The sequence below is a fragment of the Pleurodeles waltl genome, chromosome 5 (genome assembly GCF_031143425.1).
Source record: "Pleurodeles waltl isolate 20211129_DDA chromosome 5, aPleWal1.hap1.20221129, whole genome shotgun sequence".
NCBI lineage: Eukaryota > Metazoa > Chordata > Amphibia > Caudata > Salamandridae > Pleurodeles > Pleurodeles waltl.
Window position 1 is genome coordinate 1,765,911,359 of NC_090444.1, and position 20,829 is coordinate 1,765,932,187.

At 44.1% G+C, this 20,829-nt stretch overlaps 1 protein-coding gene across 3 annotated transcripts in view; it reads left to right on the forward strand.

The window, feature by feature from the left end:
- Window positions 1-20,829, forward strand: part of TMEM63A (transmembrane protein 63A) — a 304,333-nt gene that overhangs the window by 129,259 nt on the left and 154,245 nt on the right. For all 3 annotated transcript variants that reach the window (XM_069236185.1, XM_069236186.1, XM_069236187.1), the window contains exons 4-5: window positions 5,529-5,592; window positions 18,967-19,004. In XM_069236185.1, the coding sequence (XP_069092286.1) occupies window positions 5,529-5,592; window positions 18,967-19,004 (102 nt within the window). The remainder of the gene's footprint in view (window positions 1-5,528; window positions 5,593-18,966; window positions 19,005-20,829) is intronic.

A 20,829-nucleotide genomic window follows, 5' to 3' on the forward strand; every position in this document is an offset into this window, starting at 1 on the left:
TATAGACTCAAGTGGCATCTATTTCTTAAAATGAATATGAGAAATATTGCATGGCATTTTATTTCATATTAAAAAGAATAGCCAATGTTTTGTTACTAATACTAGCAGTAATGCACATATTACTACCCCTACCAATACCATGTCTACTACTGTTCATACTATATCTGTTGATATTACTAGTACTGATTTCTCCAGACGCGTTAGCAGGACTGCCGTTCATAGTGGTTCTATACTAGTACCAAGTCCGCTGCTGCTACTTGTAATATGTCTATACCTTCTGCTAATACTGCAACTGGCATTACTACTGTAGGTGCCACTGCAGCTAATAATGGTGCATCCAATCAGGTGCCACGTTTAGAAGTAGTGTGCAAAGTACTACTACTAGCAATACTACTGGAACTACTCGTATGAATACTTCAGCTGTTACTACCTCTGGTACCACTAACACTGGTCTTAGTAATACTTTCACAGCGCATACTACAGTTACCGCATTGCCTAATATAGCAACCAATACTGCTACCACTGGTGCTATTACTAGTAGTGCTGCATCTAGTGCTTCAAGAAATATTAGTATATTTAATAACACTACTACTGCTTGTGTCACTATTACTGCTATAAACCAGAGAAAGAATGCACCCATGTACCAGATAAACCGGTCCTGTTGACAAGGCAAGGGCTAAAGCGAAACACTTGTTTAGAATGGATGAGAAAGCCGCATCCAGGCTTTTATGGCACGCTTCATTATGGGCTAACTCATCCCAACCTGATATGATGCCCGCAGTCTCAATGAAAGGGACTTTAGCATACATATAACTGGAAAGCTAGAAATGCAGATTACTGCTAAAACTGGCTCTATGTAGCTTGTTGCACTAGTTACATGCACAAATACCCAAGGCCACACCCAAGTATAGCATCCATGCATGCATGCAGGAACACACCAAAGGTGCCAGTAGGCATAAGGCCTGTAGGGCAAAAACTAATCATACATTGTCCAGGAATACGTTCACTCAGGATTGCTGCAGAGATCCTATTTGAGAGTAACAGATCTAAAAGCATGGCAACAGTCATTGGTGGAGGTGCCTTTTTTCACACTCAGTGAACACATGAGCACATGCGCTGAAAAACAAAAAGGGGGTGAGTAGTAGATCTCTGGGTAACTATGAAGGGGAGGTCTGTCAGAATTAAAGTAAAATAAATTTTCAAGTGAAAATATTTTCACCTTGAAGGATAGGAGCCACCTGGTCTCACAATGTAAAACATTCATCTGCGTGGACTCAAAAGAAAAATGGCAGACGTTACTTGATCTAACATTGAGCGATAACTATAATGATATATAATTCTGAATTTAATATCACTCTGATTCATCTCATGTATGTAGTGTTGTATGTGAGGGTTCACATCATGGGATTATCAGCACTTTTCTGAACATGGCACAACAGGAAAGCCGAGCAGTAGCATATCTTAGTAGACAGTGGTCGTTGGCTTGAGTACAAGTTCAGGGATAAACTCTGATCATTGGAATTGGAAATACTAGGTGATCATTTCCCCTGATCCATCTCAGCAGGGAAAATCAGCTGAAATGTATTAGGAGAAAAGGCCCAAAAAAGGCAAAGTGAAATTTGGTAGATTAAAAACGGATTCTGCGTGTGCTGAATCAATTTTCTTTTGAAAATTTGGAATGGGAGGTAATTACAAGACCTTGTGAATATCTCACCCTGAACTAATGGTATTTACAGAGTGTGGTAAAGTTGGCAGGCTTTTCAGCTCAGCTGGTAATGAGGGCCTTGATGTGGAATCTCGGGAAGGGTCACTTGTCAGGGTTACACCTGTTCCTCCTACATTTAGTACCACAAATGCTGCAATCTGTTATACATTAAAATGCAATTTCATAACTTGTATATTTGAAACTCCCCCAAACAACACTTCTAACTTTAAACGCCAGACTGTGTTATTGTGCATGTAACTTGCATAAACTTGCATTGGAACGCCTCGGTTGTAACAAAGGTTTGCACAGACAATCCAAATTCAAGGTGTAACTTGCATGCAGTTACTCTTAATTGGGAGCTATAGTGACTTACAGAAATGTAGCAATAATATATACATTTTAAAACGAGACATGCTACCAATATCAGTGAAACATACACCATCTTTGGTACCCAGGCGTTTTTTACCCATAGTGAAGCCGGATTAGTATTAATTATGACAGACAAATAACAATTGTTAAAATGAATTTGCATTAACCTGTCTCTGGGCTGCTGAGGTTCTGGATATCTGCTTTTGACAAATGTTTGGAAAACTAAAAGTTCTGCCTTGCATTTTCAGTTATAAACCAAGCCTACTGGCTTTACCAAGGCTGCTGGGTGCACTGGATTTGTATTTCTGCAGGAGCTCAGTGTCAGAAGCAGGGGCCCACTGAATCTCAGCAGTGGCTGAATGTGGTTGCGAGGAAAGTGAACAGGTTATAGCCATTACAGAAACAGATCTGCGGCATCCCCAGCAATTGAATTGTTTGGTCATAAATGGAACTCATTAGTCTTGAAGGGAAAGATAATAAAACATAACGACTTTTTTGTTTATATTTATGGCATGAAGAACTTAATGTGACAAAAAGTGTGAGGATTGAGCGTTCTCATCCGATGTAAAATAATCCCTCATGCATTTCAAGGGCATCACTTTTTAGGGGGCGAAAGGATACATGCAAACAATAAACATGATGATGTGACTAAGACTCTTCTTTGGGCTGATCCAAGATGTGACTAAAACAGACTCCAACTAGTGGCTGCAGGAGGCTTACCCAAACAAACCAGTGGTTTGAAGGCGACAGATTAAAAATGATTAGGCTTCTAGGTTTTTCTACAAAATACAGTGTGAGTGGTCATTAAATATTAAAGTACACTATTTCATACTCTGACGGTCTGGAATCTTCTCAAACTGGTTGAAAGTACAGCTGAAAAAGTGTACACAACAAAAATTAATGTTGAAACATACGGACTGCAGTAAAAATATATCATATCGTCTTGCAACTGTGCTGAGCATATGACAAATTCTCAGATCTAGCAAAACACACTTTCCACTGATTCTATGATTATGTTAAATAACTATTTTAAATTACCTTGAACATGTTTTAGGGCAAGCAATTGGTGTTGCAATAATGTGCAGGTTGGAATATTTGGTAATGAAATTGTTTATCAATTCTTTTTACAGCCTACATTGTTTTGCTTAATTTGAGTATTGTATATTTTGTAATCTATCCTTGAAAACCAGTATCTCTTGAATGTATAGGCCTCTGAATATAGCTGGAGAGCTTGTCATGTCTGTAGAAGGGTTGAAGGTTATAGGTTCCAGGATGTGTAGGGCTGACTAGGGCATGCGGGCCTTACATCCCCTGTCTTCCCTAATCAGGAAGTTCCAGCTCTTTCTTGAATACCTATGAGCTTGTGATGCACGTTAGCCTTTACTTGATAGACTTGTTGACCCGGAACATGTCCTGTTAAGTTCTTCAACCGGTCAAGAAACTGCAACTGGGAGTAATTTTACCTGCACCATTTTATCTTAGAATCTAAATAAAATATTCCTGATTGTACATTTGTGAAAGTTATGCAATATAATTGTTGTTATGGAGAAATCACCCGATGCCTGTACTGATCAGTCATAAATTCTCAGCTATTTGAAAACCCAAATCATCCATTCATGTGACTGAAACAGAGATTAACCCTTTAGGGAATACTTTAGCTCGGTGTTTCTTAACCTGAGATCCGGAGACTGTTGCAGTCCAAGGTGCCTTCTCAGAGGATTTGTAACCGTTTAGAAAATGAAGTAATATTAACAGATTAATGCAGTGTGTATAAAAGAAGGAAGCAAAATGTAAAACTGAAAAATGTAAAACGTAAATGTGGAGGAATTTGAAAATAGGGGCAAAAATGAAGTTGGTTCCCTCAGATTGATTCTTGGGAGCAGTGCGAGGGCATCAAACAGAATATAGTACGGACAATGAATGGATGGGCTCAATAAAAATTTAAATTGTGTTTTTTTTTTTTTCCTTTATATTTATGAATTAAAAAAAATATTTAATCATTTGTGTATTTGTTTGCTGAATGCTTGTTTCTGTATTTTAGTGTATTGTTTAGCAGTTTAGTTAATTTAAATTGTTTAGGTTGGGGTCCCCAGCTTCCACTAACGACTCACTGGGGGTCCTTGGGTTACAATAATGATTTATGCGTGTCCCCGGATTCCAGTATTGATTAAAAGTGAGGGTTCACAGAAATCAAAAGATCAAGAACCACTGCTTTCGTTCATGGTAATTTACCAGGTTTTCTAGAAGAGCCTGTATGAAGGAAAGTAAATCCAAGTACTGGGTCAGTTAAACTTTTCTTGAAAATGCAATTTCCTGATAAATCTCAAACACCTATTCTGCTGTGCACTTAGTGACTTTGTTTAGCAGTCTAATTGGAGAAAATGAACTGTGAAGCTAGGGAACTTCCACTCTCTCCTCTTCTGAATAATGCAACCAAAACATATTTACATTGTGGGAAAACGTTTTGGTCTTATTTACTTACATAATGAAAAAAAATATCGTTAACCTTCATAAAACGTGTTATATGCAAGAATCTTCAGAACATACAAATCTAACGTTATTTATAAACAACTTTAATATTTACAGATTAAATTATTTTATTTAAAAAATGTAGGCCCATCGGTTATTGCCATGTCTCTTCACTTGACAAGCTCCACTGCTGGCATAAATCATGTTATTTGACTGTACTGCACAAATACTTTCAAGCTTGAGTGCCCACACCACATGTGAACGCCCACACTATAGGACCAACCCCTAGCAATTGACTCTAAATACTGTTGCCTCCAAACTAATTCACCTTACGGACCATAAACTTTCTTGGCTGAGGACACAGTGGTCAGATGCACATCCTCACTGTACTGCGACGGAAACTAGCAACCCCAACCTAAGCCCACATTGGAGGCGGCGGAAGCAGGAAAAGGCATTAGCCCAACTAAACCATACTTTAGTCTTCCTGTAATAAGGGGCTTCCGGTGATCCACCCCCTGGCATTCCCAGCCATAGCATGCCTCCCCTATAATATTATGTTGTTGTGTGGGTGCAAAATTGCATTATTTCTAAAGCAATAGGCAGTACAACGGAGAGCCACTGATGCGCGTTGCAGGTATCCGATGCTCAGACCTTGTGGCCTACCATGTAAGGAGGAATTCCACTGAGATCCATCGCATTGCTCTGGATTCCTGTAGCGGCCTGGAAAGCTTTGCCGCCATTAAATTGTGCAAACAACCAGAGCAATGTAAAATGTGAGAAGAAAGCCTCTGCAGAAACAAGTCTGACATGGGCAGGTCAGGAGATCTTCTATAGGACTCGATCCACAAAGCAAGCCACACTTGCTCACAGGAAAGGTTTGAATCGGCCCATATTGCACGGTATAAGGAATGAAAAAAATACTTACATAAAAAGTAATTAATATATGTACTTTCAACCTAAATCATTTCTTTTTGGCTTTCTTTAGTGAACCCGGATCACGTTATTACCGAAGTCCATCGATTTCAAATGCAGACCTCGACAGCGATGCGGTAAGAATGTGATTATTGTGACTATGAGAAATTGTATTTGATATATTCTTAAGCACCTAAGAGATTTAACTTGTTTTTGGACACAATCCGCACACTTTAGTGTGTGTCTTGCAATGTGATCCCGAAGAATATAAGGAGACATGGCTTTCCTGTCTCTTTCCAAACCTTCAGTTCTGTTCTTGTCTAATGTTGTAGATATCAAAACTGGTTCAGAACATTGACACCTACTCTCCACTCCCTCTCTGTCTACTTCTCATGCCATGGGCTACCCTGTGTCTCACATGTTTGGATCTTACTACTAATAACTCTGCCGTCCTACGTTTACCCTGCTTCCCTCAACCCCCGTCTCCGTGAAGCGAGTACGGGCGTGCGTGGTGAAGGCCATTTGTACGTTCCGCATTCTTCCCTCACAGGTGGGGGACCGCATCGATACCTACAAACAAATAGCCCAATCCACTGCTTGGAGGAGCATACTTTATGTTCACAGTAAACAAAGCAGACTGAAACCTTCCTGCGATAGAGAATATAACAATTCTCAGGCCGTATTTATTCACAACCATATAAACACGACATAAAAAACATCATCATATTTACAGTATTTCTTTTCATCCTTAAATTTCCATAATTATTTACAATAAGGAGTCATGGTTTTCCACCCACCAGGCACCTGTGGCATCGTCTGTAAACTGGAGGCCGTGTTCCCCCCCAAAACCAATTACGCTTCACAAGGCGAGACTCACCTGCCCCCTCAAGATAGAGGGGGTGCGGGCCAGCATGAAAACTGTCCCCCAATCCAACCATACCAGAGCCAACCCTAAGCAAGGGATCCCCCCGGCACCCAATGGGGATGATAAAGGAGTCCCCCCACGGGAAAACCAAACCAATCACACCCCACTCACACAAACAATGAATCTCTCTATTGATCAGCTTAAAGTCAAAGGAATCAAGGGTAAGTATTTAATATAATTCCAAATAAAATCCCAAATCATACAAAGACAAGACAACCACATAAATACTAAAACATCAATAACACAAAATAGGTATCAAGTAAAATTCCATAAAAGGGAGACAAACACAAGACATATACACAAGACATATACAATAGTCTCTAAAATAGAACTGTCCCAATATTGATAGGTATAGGCTTATTGATAATTGTCAGCACTCTTTATTTGGTAAGAGCCTCCTTCTGTTGGTCCAGTAAGGGTAATGCGTCAACGCGTTTCGGTGGGCTTCCAAACCTTTTTCTCCACCTTCTTCAGGACTATATATTATGCTCCCCAAGATGGTTCGATAAGACCTACATACAACAACACAATAAACTAAATATATATATATATATACTTTCACATTTCTAACCCCCAGATACACCATTCATTCCCCCACGACAACTAATTGATTATCCAATTTCCACCCAGATTCCTTTAATATTTATCATCACAGATAGAGATTTCATTGATCCCCTTCCACATCAAATATAAATATAATTACATCAACATGCATGTATATATACATGCATGTCAATACAGCATAATGCAAAATGTGTATGTGTATCTCCACACTTCCTACCCCCAGGGTATACCCCCAATTTACATTAAAAAACTTTTCTAAAAAAGATTTTTTCTTCATATAAAATAAAAGAAATATTTTTATTTTTATTTAAAAAACAGCTATAAAAACAGTCTGGGCAACCGGGCCACACCTTGGTCCCCTGGCGCAGTCTCATCCCCCCAAATTCAAAAATTCCAGGGCCATGTAATGGAATACCGTGGGGGGAGCTATGGACATTCGCAGTAGCGGTCGTCCCGAGCCCCTTTCCTACACCCACAGCACCGCCACCCTGGTTTGAGCCAAAAAGCTTCTGATACCGTCTTGAGTTCGCCTGCACTAGTGTTCTTGATGCCAAGGTTATCCACCTGTTTTGTGCCCAAACATGACACCTTCCCTCCCACAGGCCTGGTTGGTTTCCCGACCAACCAGGCCTACCCCTGAGGACAAGAAGCTCAGTTCTGAGAGAGACACTGTATTGAAAATGCTACCAGGTTCTCAACAAACACAATATGACCACCATCCGACAGGTGTACTCCATCTTCATGAAACATTGCCTCTCCTCGAAGGCACCCGTGCCCAACAGTCCTTAGCACTGATGTGTTCAAAAGCCGTTTCATGCGGCGGTTCAGCCGTCTGGCTGATTCATTAATGGCCTTCGTTGAGCGCCCCGACCTCCAAATCCACCTAGGAATGAAATGGGACCATGCTATGACAGCCCCTGGACACCGTTTTGCTAACCAGGAGATCTCCACCATCAAGTCCTCAAAAACTGATCTCCTCCCGATTGTTGCCAGATCATTGCCTCCCACGTGATGTATGATTAGCACTGGCGGCGGCAGCCGCTGTCGCAGAACCTCCTCGATGAGCTGGCGAAGACCATCAAGGCGCAGACCCCCTCTCGCTATCCAAAGAAACCGGAAACCTGCATCCTGTGCCCGACTGCGATACAAGTTGATGCACAAAGGAATGCCCAATAACCCAAACACTGGCGGGAGCCATGTGCCCAATGGTGAACTAAGAGGTCCTGAGAACAGAAAGGAAAAACCGTTACACATGAGGTCATTGACGTGTTCAAAAGGTGTTCCTAGATCATATGGAGGCGTACATAGCGTTTTTATAGCAATCTGACTTCCACCTCCCAATCCCTTTTGCCGTCTCGGTATTGAGCCCTGCCCCCGCTTGCTGATGTTGCTGCCCCTATCCTAGAGGAATGGGAACTAAATCTGCCGTGCATGCCAATTGCCAATCAGGCTTTCTGCAATACTTGGGAAAACTGATACCTAGTAAGTGGGACCCCAGATGCATGGACCACTAAAGAGGTGGAAGAAACCTGGAGACGAATCTGCAAGTACTTGTTAACTGCACGTACTGGGCAACCACTGAAGTCACCAGCCCTCCCCAGTATTAACTGTTCGCCCCTTCCTACCTGGTCTGTCTTGGACCGTGGTATAGTAATTACCAAATCCCCCCCTTTCCAGAAAACATGAGTCACCAAAATTCCGCCGTGAATGGTCTGCTTAGACCTGCCCACAAGTTCTGAGACTCAAAGCTCTGTAAAAGGCAAGCGCGAAAGCTGCTGAGAATAGAGTGGACTCAAAATCTGAATCACAGATCCCAGTCAGGGCCCCCAAGATCTTTACTAGCTTGTCCACGTCAATGGGGCGCCACTGGTCCGGGATCGACCCTTCCAACCTTTCCCATCCCTTGAGTGCCTGTCTGATAAGAAAAGATCGAGAATGATCAGCCCCTCCCACTAGTTTGGTAAAAAAGGCTACAGCTGAGATGTGACATCTGGCACTCGCAGCAGATTTACCCTGCCCTCGCAAAAGCTCAAAAAAAACCAACCAACTACTCAAGGAACCAGGCTGCACCAAGGGGTCAGCAGATGTGTGATTTATGGATCTGTGAAATGCATTCTCATATGCCCTTCTTGTTTTTGGCGCTAGGCTTGCTGCCACTAGATCCGCCAAGGGTGAGTTCCAAGATTCCACAGCTGTCCCGGCAAATATGTGGGCTCCAACTCGGCCCCTGGGTGGAACTGCCGAAAATCCTGTAACTTGAAACGAGACAATGCATCAGCTGCGTTATTAAAAAATACCTGGTACATGTTTTGCCTGAAAAAGAATGTTATTCTGCAGACAGATCAACACCAACTCCTTCAACAGTCTTAACACCCTTCTGCACTTAGCATGTTGAAAATTAATGCTTTGGTCCACCGCCATGTTGTCAGACCAAAAAAACACAGATTGATTGCGAAGATGGTCTACCCATATGTGTAGTGCCACCACTATGGGAAATAACTCAAGGAAGGTGATGTTCTTAACTAACCCGGATGTCTCCCAAGCCTGAGGCCAGGCCTGTGCGCACCACCTGGTACCTAAAATGGCCCCGAAACCACCACTACCCGCCGAGTCAGTAAACAAACCGATTTCCTGATTGGACTGCCGAGGGGCCGGCCACACCACTGCCCCATTGAAATCCTGGAGGAAAGCCAACCAAATCCTTAAGTCCTGCCTTACTTCAGCAGACAACCGCGTCCTATGCTGCTTCTCCTTTAAGCCAGACATAGACTGAGCAGTAGAGCGTGAGAAAGGGCACCCCATTGGAATGATCTGCAAGGCAAAATTAAGTTGACCCACCAATATCTGTAACTGATGCAGGGTGACTTCTTTGGCTGCCAAACAGGTTTCTAAGGATGCTCTGAAAGCCACGACATTATCCTGGGGCAATCTGCACTCCCCTCTCACCGAATCTATTTCAATGCCCAGAAATACCAAGGATGTGGCTGGACCTGTTGTTTTTTACTGAGCTAAAGGGATGCCGAATTCATCCATCAGAGACTTGAATACAGTCAAAGACTTAGCACACCTATCTGACCCGCTTGGTCCTAGGAACAAGAAGTCATCTAGATAATGAATGACATTAGGTGACCCTGAAACTTGTGTAAAAACTCACTCCAAAAATGTGCTAAATTGCTCGAAATAAGCGCAGGAAACTGAACAACCCATAGGCGTGCATTGGTCATAATAGAACTTCCCTTTGAATTGGAAGCCCAGCAGATGATGATCATCAGGGTGAACAGGCAAGAGTCTGAAGGCTGATTCTAGATCTGCTTTTGCCATGTGAGACCCTTGACCCAGTTTCCTCAATAAAGTCAAGGTGCCATCAAGAGATGCATACTTGACTGAGCAAAGAGCTGGATCGATTGCGTCATTCACAGAGGCTCCGGGAGGAGCGGAAAGATTGTGTATCAAACTAAATTCCCCAGGATCCTTCTTGGGAACCAACCCCAGGGGGAACAAACACAATCCTTTAATGGGGGGCTGTCAAATGGCCCAGCAATCCTATGCAACCCCAATTCCTTCAATATCTTGTGTTCAGCTACCTCCTGTGCCATGTCTAAAGACTGCTGATTTTTACAAAAACTTGGGCCTTGCACCCCTGCAGCTGGGATCCTAAAACCATCGCGGAAACCTTCATACAGCAATTTTTAAGCATTGCGCCGTGCATACAAATTAAGCCAAGGGTTCATAGCCAAGAGAGACGCACGTGAAGGGGCCCCTGGGACCAAGAAAACATTATCCTCATTTCTGCCCACCCCTTTCTTTGGATTTCTTGAAAGATTTGAACTCAGGATGGCCTGCTGTACCGCAAAAGGAGCAATTGTGCTTGAATTTGCAAGAACCCTGTGGCCTAGAACATGCTCTCTTGTTGAAAGCCCAATACGCCCCTTTTCGACCCTGTTGGCTATGGGCCCCCGAAAAAGAGACTGGACATTGGCTTCTGGTTTCTTCAGCATCATACAGCACAACCATGCATTAACATCAGTCTGATCCCAGCACATAGAAGGGGGTGACGCTTTTTTCAACCTGAACGCTTTGTCATAATCCTTCCAACTGGTTCCTCCAAACTCTTCATGCGCGCCTACTATTTTATTCAAATAATATGCAGTTTGAGGACCTAGCTCAGGGAATTTCTCTAGCAAAATGGACTGATAAATGGTAAAACCTTTTATCCAATTTATAATGGTCTCATCTACCTTAAGTTTCTTCCATTTGTGAGAGCAATCCTTAATGTCCTTACTTTCCTCATCAGCCGGCTTCACTACTGTTAGCTCAAAAATATCCACAAATGTACCCTTTTGAATTTTTACCCTTAACTCACTAGATATATGAAGTCCCAGCTGATCCCTAGGAGAAAGTACTTGATCATGTGTCCCACCTGTTTGGGTAGCGCCCTTACCTTGTTTTTCTGGTGGTGATGTACTTGTAGTGGCGCCTGCGGCTGCCGGCAGGGCAATGGAGGATGTAGACTTGTGCGATGTGGTGGCTGTGGCCCTCGGGGGTTCTTGTGTTCCTGTGGTAGCCCCTTGCAGATTTGCGCTAATACCAATTGCTAAGACCGTTTAACGTGGCCAATGCTGACCCCTCACTTGCCAAATCAATCTGTGGGGCATTGCCTAACTTCGCCAGCCAGGGCAGCACTTTTGCCAGTCCGCTAACCAGATCCCCTCCAGGTTCACGCTCGCTGACCGAATTCGTTCCTTCCAAGGTTGTGCCTGACACTGCTCCCGTGATGGCAACCTCTGGTTGCGTGTCTGCCTGTCCCATGTTGGGGTCCTGTGTCCCCTCGGCGAGTGTCCTCTTGGGAGCTGACTTTTCCCCCCCGGTTTGGGTGCCACCTTCGTAGCCCTCTTAGGAACCAGGGGGAATGCTGATTTTGGAGGGACCCCAGCTCGCCTTGGGCCCCCACCCTGATCTGTCGCAGAGTCTACCTCTAATACCGGAGTCTCGCCACCCAGCTGATTGCCATCAGCCTCCTTTTGCGCCAGCGACATGAGAGCTGGTTGCATGAGAGCGAGCACCCGGTCCACAGCGTCTAGGCGCCCCATAGCTGCCTCTACATCCCATTTACGTTTTACCTGTTTTGGTGGCATGCCTAAAGATTACCCTAAACCACCCTGCTGCCACAACACACAAATGAGAACAATATTTATGAAAACAGGCGAAGAAAATACCTCTAAATAGGCAAAGTCAAGAAAGGTTCACAAACAGCCAAAACATTAAAATAGTAAACAATTATAACTATAAATATTTTAGGTAGGCAATAACAAATTACAGCAACAAGCTCTGGAATTACTATTAAAACAATACTGCCATCTACTGGCCTAAAAATATACAAAGAAAATTGCACAGTGTAAAAAACTTAGCATGTATGACAAAATTATTCTAATTGCTTCTTGCCCCTGCAGCCCTTGAGGAAAGCACCACCTCTTAACCCAAAAAAAGACCAGCAGAGAACACCCCAGAATACTACCATGACCCCCACCACTCCTTACCTTGTCTGTGATGCCTCTCCTGGTCCCAGGGCCCCAACACCAGGGCAAAGCAGAAAGAGACGGTTGCAAAAAGGTCAAGGCAGACCTTTTATTCACCTAACTGGTGTCTCCCAGCCAGCTGCCGTTGCCCCAGGCCAGAGAGAGGTGAAGACAAGGCCAAGGGCAGCAGAGGTCAAGGCAGCAGGAGGGCGTCTTGTGGTGGCAGGAAGGAATCCTCCGAGAAAGGAAAAAATGCAGCAAAATAATTCCTACAGTCCTCTGGAGGAGTGGGTCGATCGTCAGGGGCAGCCCAGGGTTCAGAAAACAACCTGACCCTAGAGGGACTTGAGTCCCCCTTTTAAACTAACTCGGGCTGCCCCTGCCGGTCACCTGGGAGCCCCCACCACACCCCCCTTCAGCCAATCGGCTTACCCCTCTGGGTGAGCGCGATTTTTAAATATTTTCGCAGTGGCCACAGTTGGGCCGCTGGCCGAAACCGGTCTGATCCGGCCCGCACCTGTATTGGGGGCGCACTATGCCTTGGTGCGCGCCCCCTGCCCATAAGCACCACCATTTGTGGGTATAAATGTGATTGTGAGGTCAATTTGTCCATGAATAAATGAATGGAGAACTTTTAAATGCTTGTTTGCCTCTGGTCTCTTGGCACAAAGACTGCACTATCCCATATTCACAAGTCAACAGGTCTCACATTGATGCTCATCTGGATACGTAATGTCAGTCAGTAATACAGGTAACATTAGTCACCATCTCTGTGCCGAGAGAGATAACAAAATCAGGAGGTATTAGCCAGTTATTGGCCTGATATACTAAAGGGTAGGCCATAAAGCACTCCACGTTTTTGCAAATTTGAGTGCAGTGCGATATTGCCTTGTTTTTGCGCTGCAACTAATGTACTACACTGCAACAACACAAAACGGCCATTTGTAGGATTCACCATCATCATTAATGTGTTCTGTCTGTGAATCCCATTGAAGGGGCTGCAAATACAGGGATGGTGGCCTGCAAGGGACAGCAGACCTGCATCCTTGCTTCTGCATTCGGAGAATGGATTCTTTTATTCCAGCTCCTACCCTAAAAAGGGATCACTGATACAATCATGTAAATTATATATGCATTCTGCAAATGGCATTGGAGGAGCATGCAGCGAAACCCTGAACCAATGTCTACTACCCGAGTGCTGACAGTCCAATTTAAGAAAGTTCATATCTCCTTTCTGGAGTCTGTACCCAATCAGTGGTTTTACAGCAGTCACACACCACTGATACATGGCACTGGGATCCAAAGGAGGGGGGAAGCTTCTTTCATTCTTCTTCTTCCAAAGCACAGTGGATGGCAAAATGCACACTGAGACTTGGAAAGACTTTGCTCAGTGTGCCACCGGTGCATTGTGTCTTGTGGTTTTGTGATCGCAAAGCCTGTGAATTTACCAAATGTAGACTTTGACGGCAAAACTACTTAATATACACTGGGTACTACGTTTTTTCTGTCACTATCTCAGACTTGTGGTATGTTAGCAATGATAATCAATTTATTTTTAATGTATTGAACATGAAGGTGTAAGCAGACTCTTACACAATCCAAACCTGTAGAGTATAGGTTGCTCAGAAACCTTCAGCAGACATTTTACCAAATAAAAGCAGTATGAGCATTATGAGAAATGCACATGAACACAGGGATTACTTTGGAAATGTTCTTCCTGCAGATGTGCCATTCTTTGGGTTCGATGCGCTCTCAGGATGCTTTCTTTCTCTTTTTCTGACTTTTGGCTTCACTTAGCATTAGGTGCGCCGCCATGGCTGCACTGATGGAGGCGGAGCGCCAACTACCCTGTTGTTAGACAGCAAGCGCCCTCGTATTTAAAGTTTCCTGCTGTCACTGGATTTGCTTTTGCTGAAGTGGCTCCTGTCTTTGTGGTGTAAAATATGTGTGCCAGCCAGCACTTCATACCATGTCTTTGCACCGCACTGCATTTGTTTTTTGCATTTTTTTTTCTGGGCATGCGCAGTTCGCATGGCAGGCAGGAAAAAATATCAGAAATTGAGTCAGCCGCATTCTAAATAAGCTGAGCCGCTCAATGCTGTCCACTGTCAGATGCACCAGAGAGGATCTTCTTGATGACGGCGCCAGTGCCTGCCAGGAATGCTGACGAACATTGTGAGACCGTCCGCAGGTATTCAGTACGTGCATCCTGATATCCAGCGTTTAGTCCCGTATAGAAGATCAGAAGGGGGTCAGGCATGGAAAACACAGAAGGCAGAGCTGTGGAAACTAAAATGAGATCTATGTTATCCCCACTTCTGGGATACGGACAGACTGTCCGGGGCAGTGAGTGCTATAGCATTATGCAGGACTTTCATAGGCAGGGGCCTGGCAACATGCCTAGGTGTTTCAGATGTCCCCACTTCTCAGCTAGTTTGCCTCCTGACATTGTGTCCCAGTTGTGTATTTTTTTTTCATCTTCTTATTTCGCAATCCCACTGACCCGCCTTGTCCATCTTAACCTTGGTTCTCTGTTATTCCCGCTCCTCACGCATGCTACAAGACTTCTTCCGTACTTGCATCATTGATTTGTGTCCTCAGCACAGGGCCACAAGTATCCTAGAAGGCCCAGATCTAGTGAGGTACTTGCAAGCAAGAGGTAAGCTGATAAGCAGGTCTCGTTGTGTGTTAAGTTGCTGCTTGTTTGCTTGCAGGAGTTCTAATGGTTCTTGTCATGACCTTATTTTCTGTCAAGATGACAGCGTGATGGTTCTGTGATGATCCAAGGCTTCTTTTGGCACCATTCCGAGCTAGTGTCTTTCAAATCCTATCCCTTCCCCTAGCTATCTCCGGGCTCCCAATCAATGTAATATTATTCAGTACTTTGGTTGGAACATGTGTTCGATTGGGACAATATGCTATATTCTTTGCAGATTTAGAACAAGTTGTACTAACCCATTTCTTGGCGCAAGCCATGTGCAACAAGAAAATGTGGTTTTCGAATGTGCTAAACCCATTTAGTGGCTCTGTAACATGCTACAGAATCACCTGTTTGGAAAGGATGTGTTAAGGGTGTGCCTTCCAAATAGCAATTCCTTATGCTATGTGCTAATATTGTGGGACCAAAATACGATCGCAACTCGTTAATATTTTACCAACACTCAAAGGAAGTGGTAACTCATTTACAAATGAGAAGGGATCCCCAAAAGACCCCTTGCCCTTTGTGAATGGTCTGAAAAAATATTTTTAGGAGTCTCAGCGGGACCACGGCCTCATCTTTAAAAACAGTTTTTCAAACTTTTCAATTTTGAAAAAAATACATTCACTTTTCTGTTAAGGAAAACAGTCCATAAAAAAATTGCTTTTTTTTAAAGTAATCACAGACATGGTAGTCTGCTGACCCCATTAGGACAACATCCCTGTGATGGCTGCGGATCACAGAGGGTCACAAATTTTGACCTACCTCATGAATATTCATGAGGTAGGTCAAATTATGACCCTCTTTGTTTCAGTATTTTGTGAACTGACCTATTAGTACATTTGCTGGATTGCAAATTCCATACGATTTGCAAAGATTCAGTGAACAAATTGAGACATTTTTTGCAAATCCTACCTTAGTACATCTGGCCCTATATCCTTACATCTGAATTCTGACTGTTTCAGCTGTGAAGTTGAAACAAACACCATCTGTCTCCACTTCTAAATGAGGTAGGGAATGTGACAGGTGTGTGGACTAGACAGCAGTCTGTTACTGCCCACATCTAAATTGGGCCCATTGTTCTTCTGATCTCACCTAATCACACCAGTCGACGTTCCTCTGGTTCATTTATTTTCACATTACCAACAATACATTAATTTATTTCTAACATAATGTGGCACACATTATATCGACCAAAGACACATTTAAGTTGCATAGATAAATGCAACACAGCTTGTTTATTTTGAATAATTTTGTTTCATTCCTTAGGTTTTTCTTTTGCTTTTGCATTTACTGTCTTCCTATTCTTCTTTCAGACACTTAACAAAATATGACTTTACTCTCCCGTGAGAACAAAAATGGAGGGACTACATTATAATCAGATGGCCAGTTTAAAGCGTGATTGCAGCATTTCACATATATCCAAATTCCAATGTAGTGTGTCATCAGTACTACTAAGATGTGTGCGTGTTGGATTTGTTACCTTCCAAATTTTACATTTAGTGTTTTTCTTACTCTTTTTGTACGTCCATTTGAACGAACCCTTCCAGTCTACGCATATTAGTTTTCGTCTAGCTCTTAAACGCTTCTAGGTGCTGAAGAGGAGATAGGGTAAGGCTGCCTTGCCCCTTTTTTATTTTTAATAAAAGCAATTTGAAGATTGCTTTTCCAAAATTTCAAGTGATTTGATTTCAGACAATTGATCTGGGGTGTGAATTGCAAAGGAAGGCAGTCTGAACATAGGAGGCTCGGCCCCCAGCTGTGGGGTTGATGCCTTGGTCTGCTAGTAATAACAAGCACAGCTTGGAAAAGGACTTTGAATGTGTCAGGTTGTGTAGCTCTCCAGAAAATTAACCTTCCACTCCTCTGACCACATCAGTTTTCATGAAATTTTCCAGTTATTTGCATACCTCGTAAGCAGAGAAGTTATTTGTGCAGTTAAAGTTGACATCTCCAGATATGCACAGAAATCCAGCACAAATTTATGCACAGAAATCCAGCACAATTTCTGAAATTAAATTTGACATTTCAGACCTTGAAAAAACAACCCATAGGCACTCCCCAGGGAAGCGTGCCCCCTATCTGTAGGGCACCCTTCCAATCCTCATCAAAGGAGCCCCCTCCATGTTCCATTTGGGATGTTTTACAGTCCTATCCCTCAGCACAATGTGAATACATTTATAGTTGTTGATGAATCTCTGCTTTCAGATGCACTTGCACGTACAAATGTAGGTTTCTTGATTTATTTAAATACATTTTGAAACAAATCGTCTATGCTTCCTAAATTATTGCACATTTTGCTCTGAATCAGGCTGACTCACATTATAAGGTTTTCCCACTTTAACAATATTTTACATTGTAAAGTGGAGTTGATTGAATGGAAAAATATGCATTAATGTGGGTGACCAAATTTTGAAATCCAAATGTCGGGAGATCCCCATAGAAATAGGACTAGAATTCTGCCTTTAGTGAGGGGCGCTCAGTGACTTCGTTGACACTGCTCATTAAGTTAGAAAACAGACAGGAAATTAAATGAAGCTTTTACGCGCTGTTGTCTGTGTTAACTCTAGCGCTTTGAGTTACAATGCGCTATTCTGCAGTGGAACACATAAAAACCCGCCTCCGCCCCTGTTCAGTCCAGCCCGTCATTAACTCGTTCTAAAATTACTGACATTTGCTGGGACAGATTGTGCAAAAACTGGAAATGGCCTGACAATTTCTAGTCAATTTCTAGTTATCCCAAGCGACTGTTTGCTGTTGCTTGTGACTGAAGGTTTAGTTGCATCCCAAGTGGGACTGTGCAAGTTTATTCTGTAGAAAGTTTGTTTCTGAATGTAGTACTTTGCGAGTATGATTTTTCTAATCCATTCAATGTTGTTCTATAATATGAATTTAAATGCTCTTGTTTATGTTTTCCATAACGCCACAAGCATGCGACTTAATAACCTGTTTCATGTTTTACACTGATTGTTTCGTATAAAAAAAAATCGTGCGCCTGTTAATATATGTATTTGCTTATTAAACTTCACGCAACGATGGTTTGTCATTTGGCTCTAGAGCAATGCAATATTTGGCTGTAACAACAGAAATGGGATAAGATCGGTAAATCCGAATTATCCTGATACTTGAAGGTGGCAAATTAAACTGGTGACGCTGGCATGCCTCGGGGAAGAGCTGTTGGTCCACGGGAGATCAGTGTTTGCACATATTAACAGATCTGAGGCCGTGAAGGTGGCTGTCGAGGGTTTGTTGCTGATGACATGTCCTCTGGCCGTCACGTGTGACTGCCGTCCTTCTGTTTGCAGGTCACTCAAGGCCGGGAACAAATGATTGAGGGGTTTGTCTTCCTGATGAAATAACACGAGGCTCAGGGGATCTGTGGGGGCCCTGCGGCTCCCATGTGTAATCCGCAGTCTCCAGCGGGTACTCATTAGAGCCCCAATCCACACCCAGCCCGGGCCTGCAGCAGGGATGTGTATTGGGGGGACCCCCAGCTGTGCTGCATGGGAGGAGGCGTGAGCAATACATGCTAATCTCACGTCGAGCGCGAGGACCCCGGACGGGTTGTGGATTCTCCCCAAGGGGGGGGACCCCCGAGTTTGCACTTTGCACTTTGCTTGCTAATGAGTCCCTCCCAGCTCCTGTGAAGTCACGGAGTCACGGGGGTGCAGCTCTCACGCCAGTCCGTTTTTCCTTTCGATGCTCGCGTGTTTACAAACAGCCAGATAGCTTTAAATGGCAGCATGGTTTCTTCTGGTGCAACTCTGTTCCAGGCACAGCTGACTGTATTCTTTTTCATTCCTTCCAGGGGTTTTGTTCCTGGATCGTGTCTGCCTTTCAGATGCAGTAAGTACACGTTTGTTTTCCGTTGTGCAGAGTTGCTTTGCCCACATGCGCTCTGTCCACAGATGGTTTATTTAAGTAGGTTTATGGCACCTGATAATGCAAGCTTCAAGGGCACACCTATGACATTACATCACGTCTGTCTGCTCAAGATTGAAAGCGAACACAAATGACCAAATCATTCCAAGAGGCTGAAACGTGGAGCAAAACACCCAGATAAGAAAATTCCACTGCACTCAATTGTGCTTTAACCCTAACAGTTTCAGACACAAGTATAATGCGGGTGACGACTCGCCCCCCAAAAAGCAATGGAAAGCCAATAGGTCTCGTCTATACAAGAGCTATTGGCTTTGGCTGTGTGTTTTGCCATGTTGTGCACCAGTGTGGCTGGCTGCTGTTTAGCATGGCTAAAAGTTAGTGGCGTGGAGTGTCAGAGTGGAGTGGGGGAGTAGAGTGGATTTGTTGGAATGTCGTAGAGTGGAGTAAGAGGAGTTGAGTGTTGTTGAGTTGAGGGTAGTAGAGTTCAGTGGCACAGTGTCGTGGAGTGAGGTGAAGTGGATGGAGGTTGTGCGGTGCATTGAATTGGAGTAGAGTGGGGTGAGTTGGAATAGAGTGGAGTGGATTGGTTTGGGGTAGAGTGGTGTGGATTCAGTGGGGTGGATTGGAGTGGATTGAAATGGGGTGAGGTGGATGAGATTGGAGTGGATTAGATTGGGGCTGGTGGTTTCGAGTGGGGTGGATTAGATTGGAGTAGGATAGATTAGATTGGAGTGGGATTGATTGGATTCATTGGATTGGATTGGAGGGGTGGACTGGGGTGGGTAGGGTTGGGGTATGGTGGCTAGGACTGGATTGGGGTGGATAGGATTGGATTGGGGTGGATTTGATTTGATTGGGTGGGCTGGATGGATTTGGAGTGGAGCGGGCTGGGTGGATTGGAGTGAGGTGGATTGAACTGGAGTGGGGTGGTTTGGATTGGTATAGTGAATGGATTGGAGTAGAGTGTGATGGATTGGGGTAGATTGGAGTGGGGTGGCTGAAATGTGGTGGGGTTAATCGGATTGGGGTGTGGTGGGCTGAAATGGATCGGGTGGAATGGTGGCTTGGAGTGGCGTGGATGGATTGGAGTGGTGGATTGAATTGGGATGAGGTGTATGGGTTTGGGTTGGGATAGAGTGGATGGAGGAATAGTGTGTGGTGGATTAGAGTGGGTGGGGTGGATTGGATTGGAGTGTCTGGACTGTGGTGGGCTGGATTGGATTGGGGTGTGGTGGGTTGGGGTGGATTGGATTGGATTGGGGTGGGGTGTGTTGGATTGGGATGGATTGGATTGGAATGGGTGGCTTGCAGTGTGGTTGGGTGGATGGATTGGGGGTGGGGCCGAGTGAACCGGGATGGGGTGGATTGGATTAGGGTAGGATGGAGTGGGGTGGATTGGAGTGTGGTAGGCTGGATGGAATGGATTGGAGTGCAGTGGATTGACCTGGGGTGGGGTGGATTGGGGTAGAGTTGGGTGGAGTGTAGCAGGCCCAGGTGGAATGGATTGGATTGGATTGGATTGGATTGGGGTGGGATGGAGTGGGGTGGGTTGGAGTGGGGTGGGTTGGATTGGATTGGAGTGGAGTGGAGTGGAGTGGAGTGGGGTGAGGTGGATTGGATTGGGGTGGATTGGCGTGGGGTGGATTGTGGTTTGGAGTGGGGTGGATTGTGGTTTGGAGTGGGGTGGATTGTGGTTTGGAGAGAGGGCGGATTGTGGATTGGAGAGAGGGCGGATTGTGGATTGGAGAGAGGGCGGATTGTGGATTGGAGAGAGGGTGGATTGGATTGA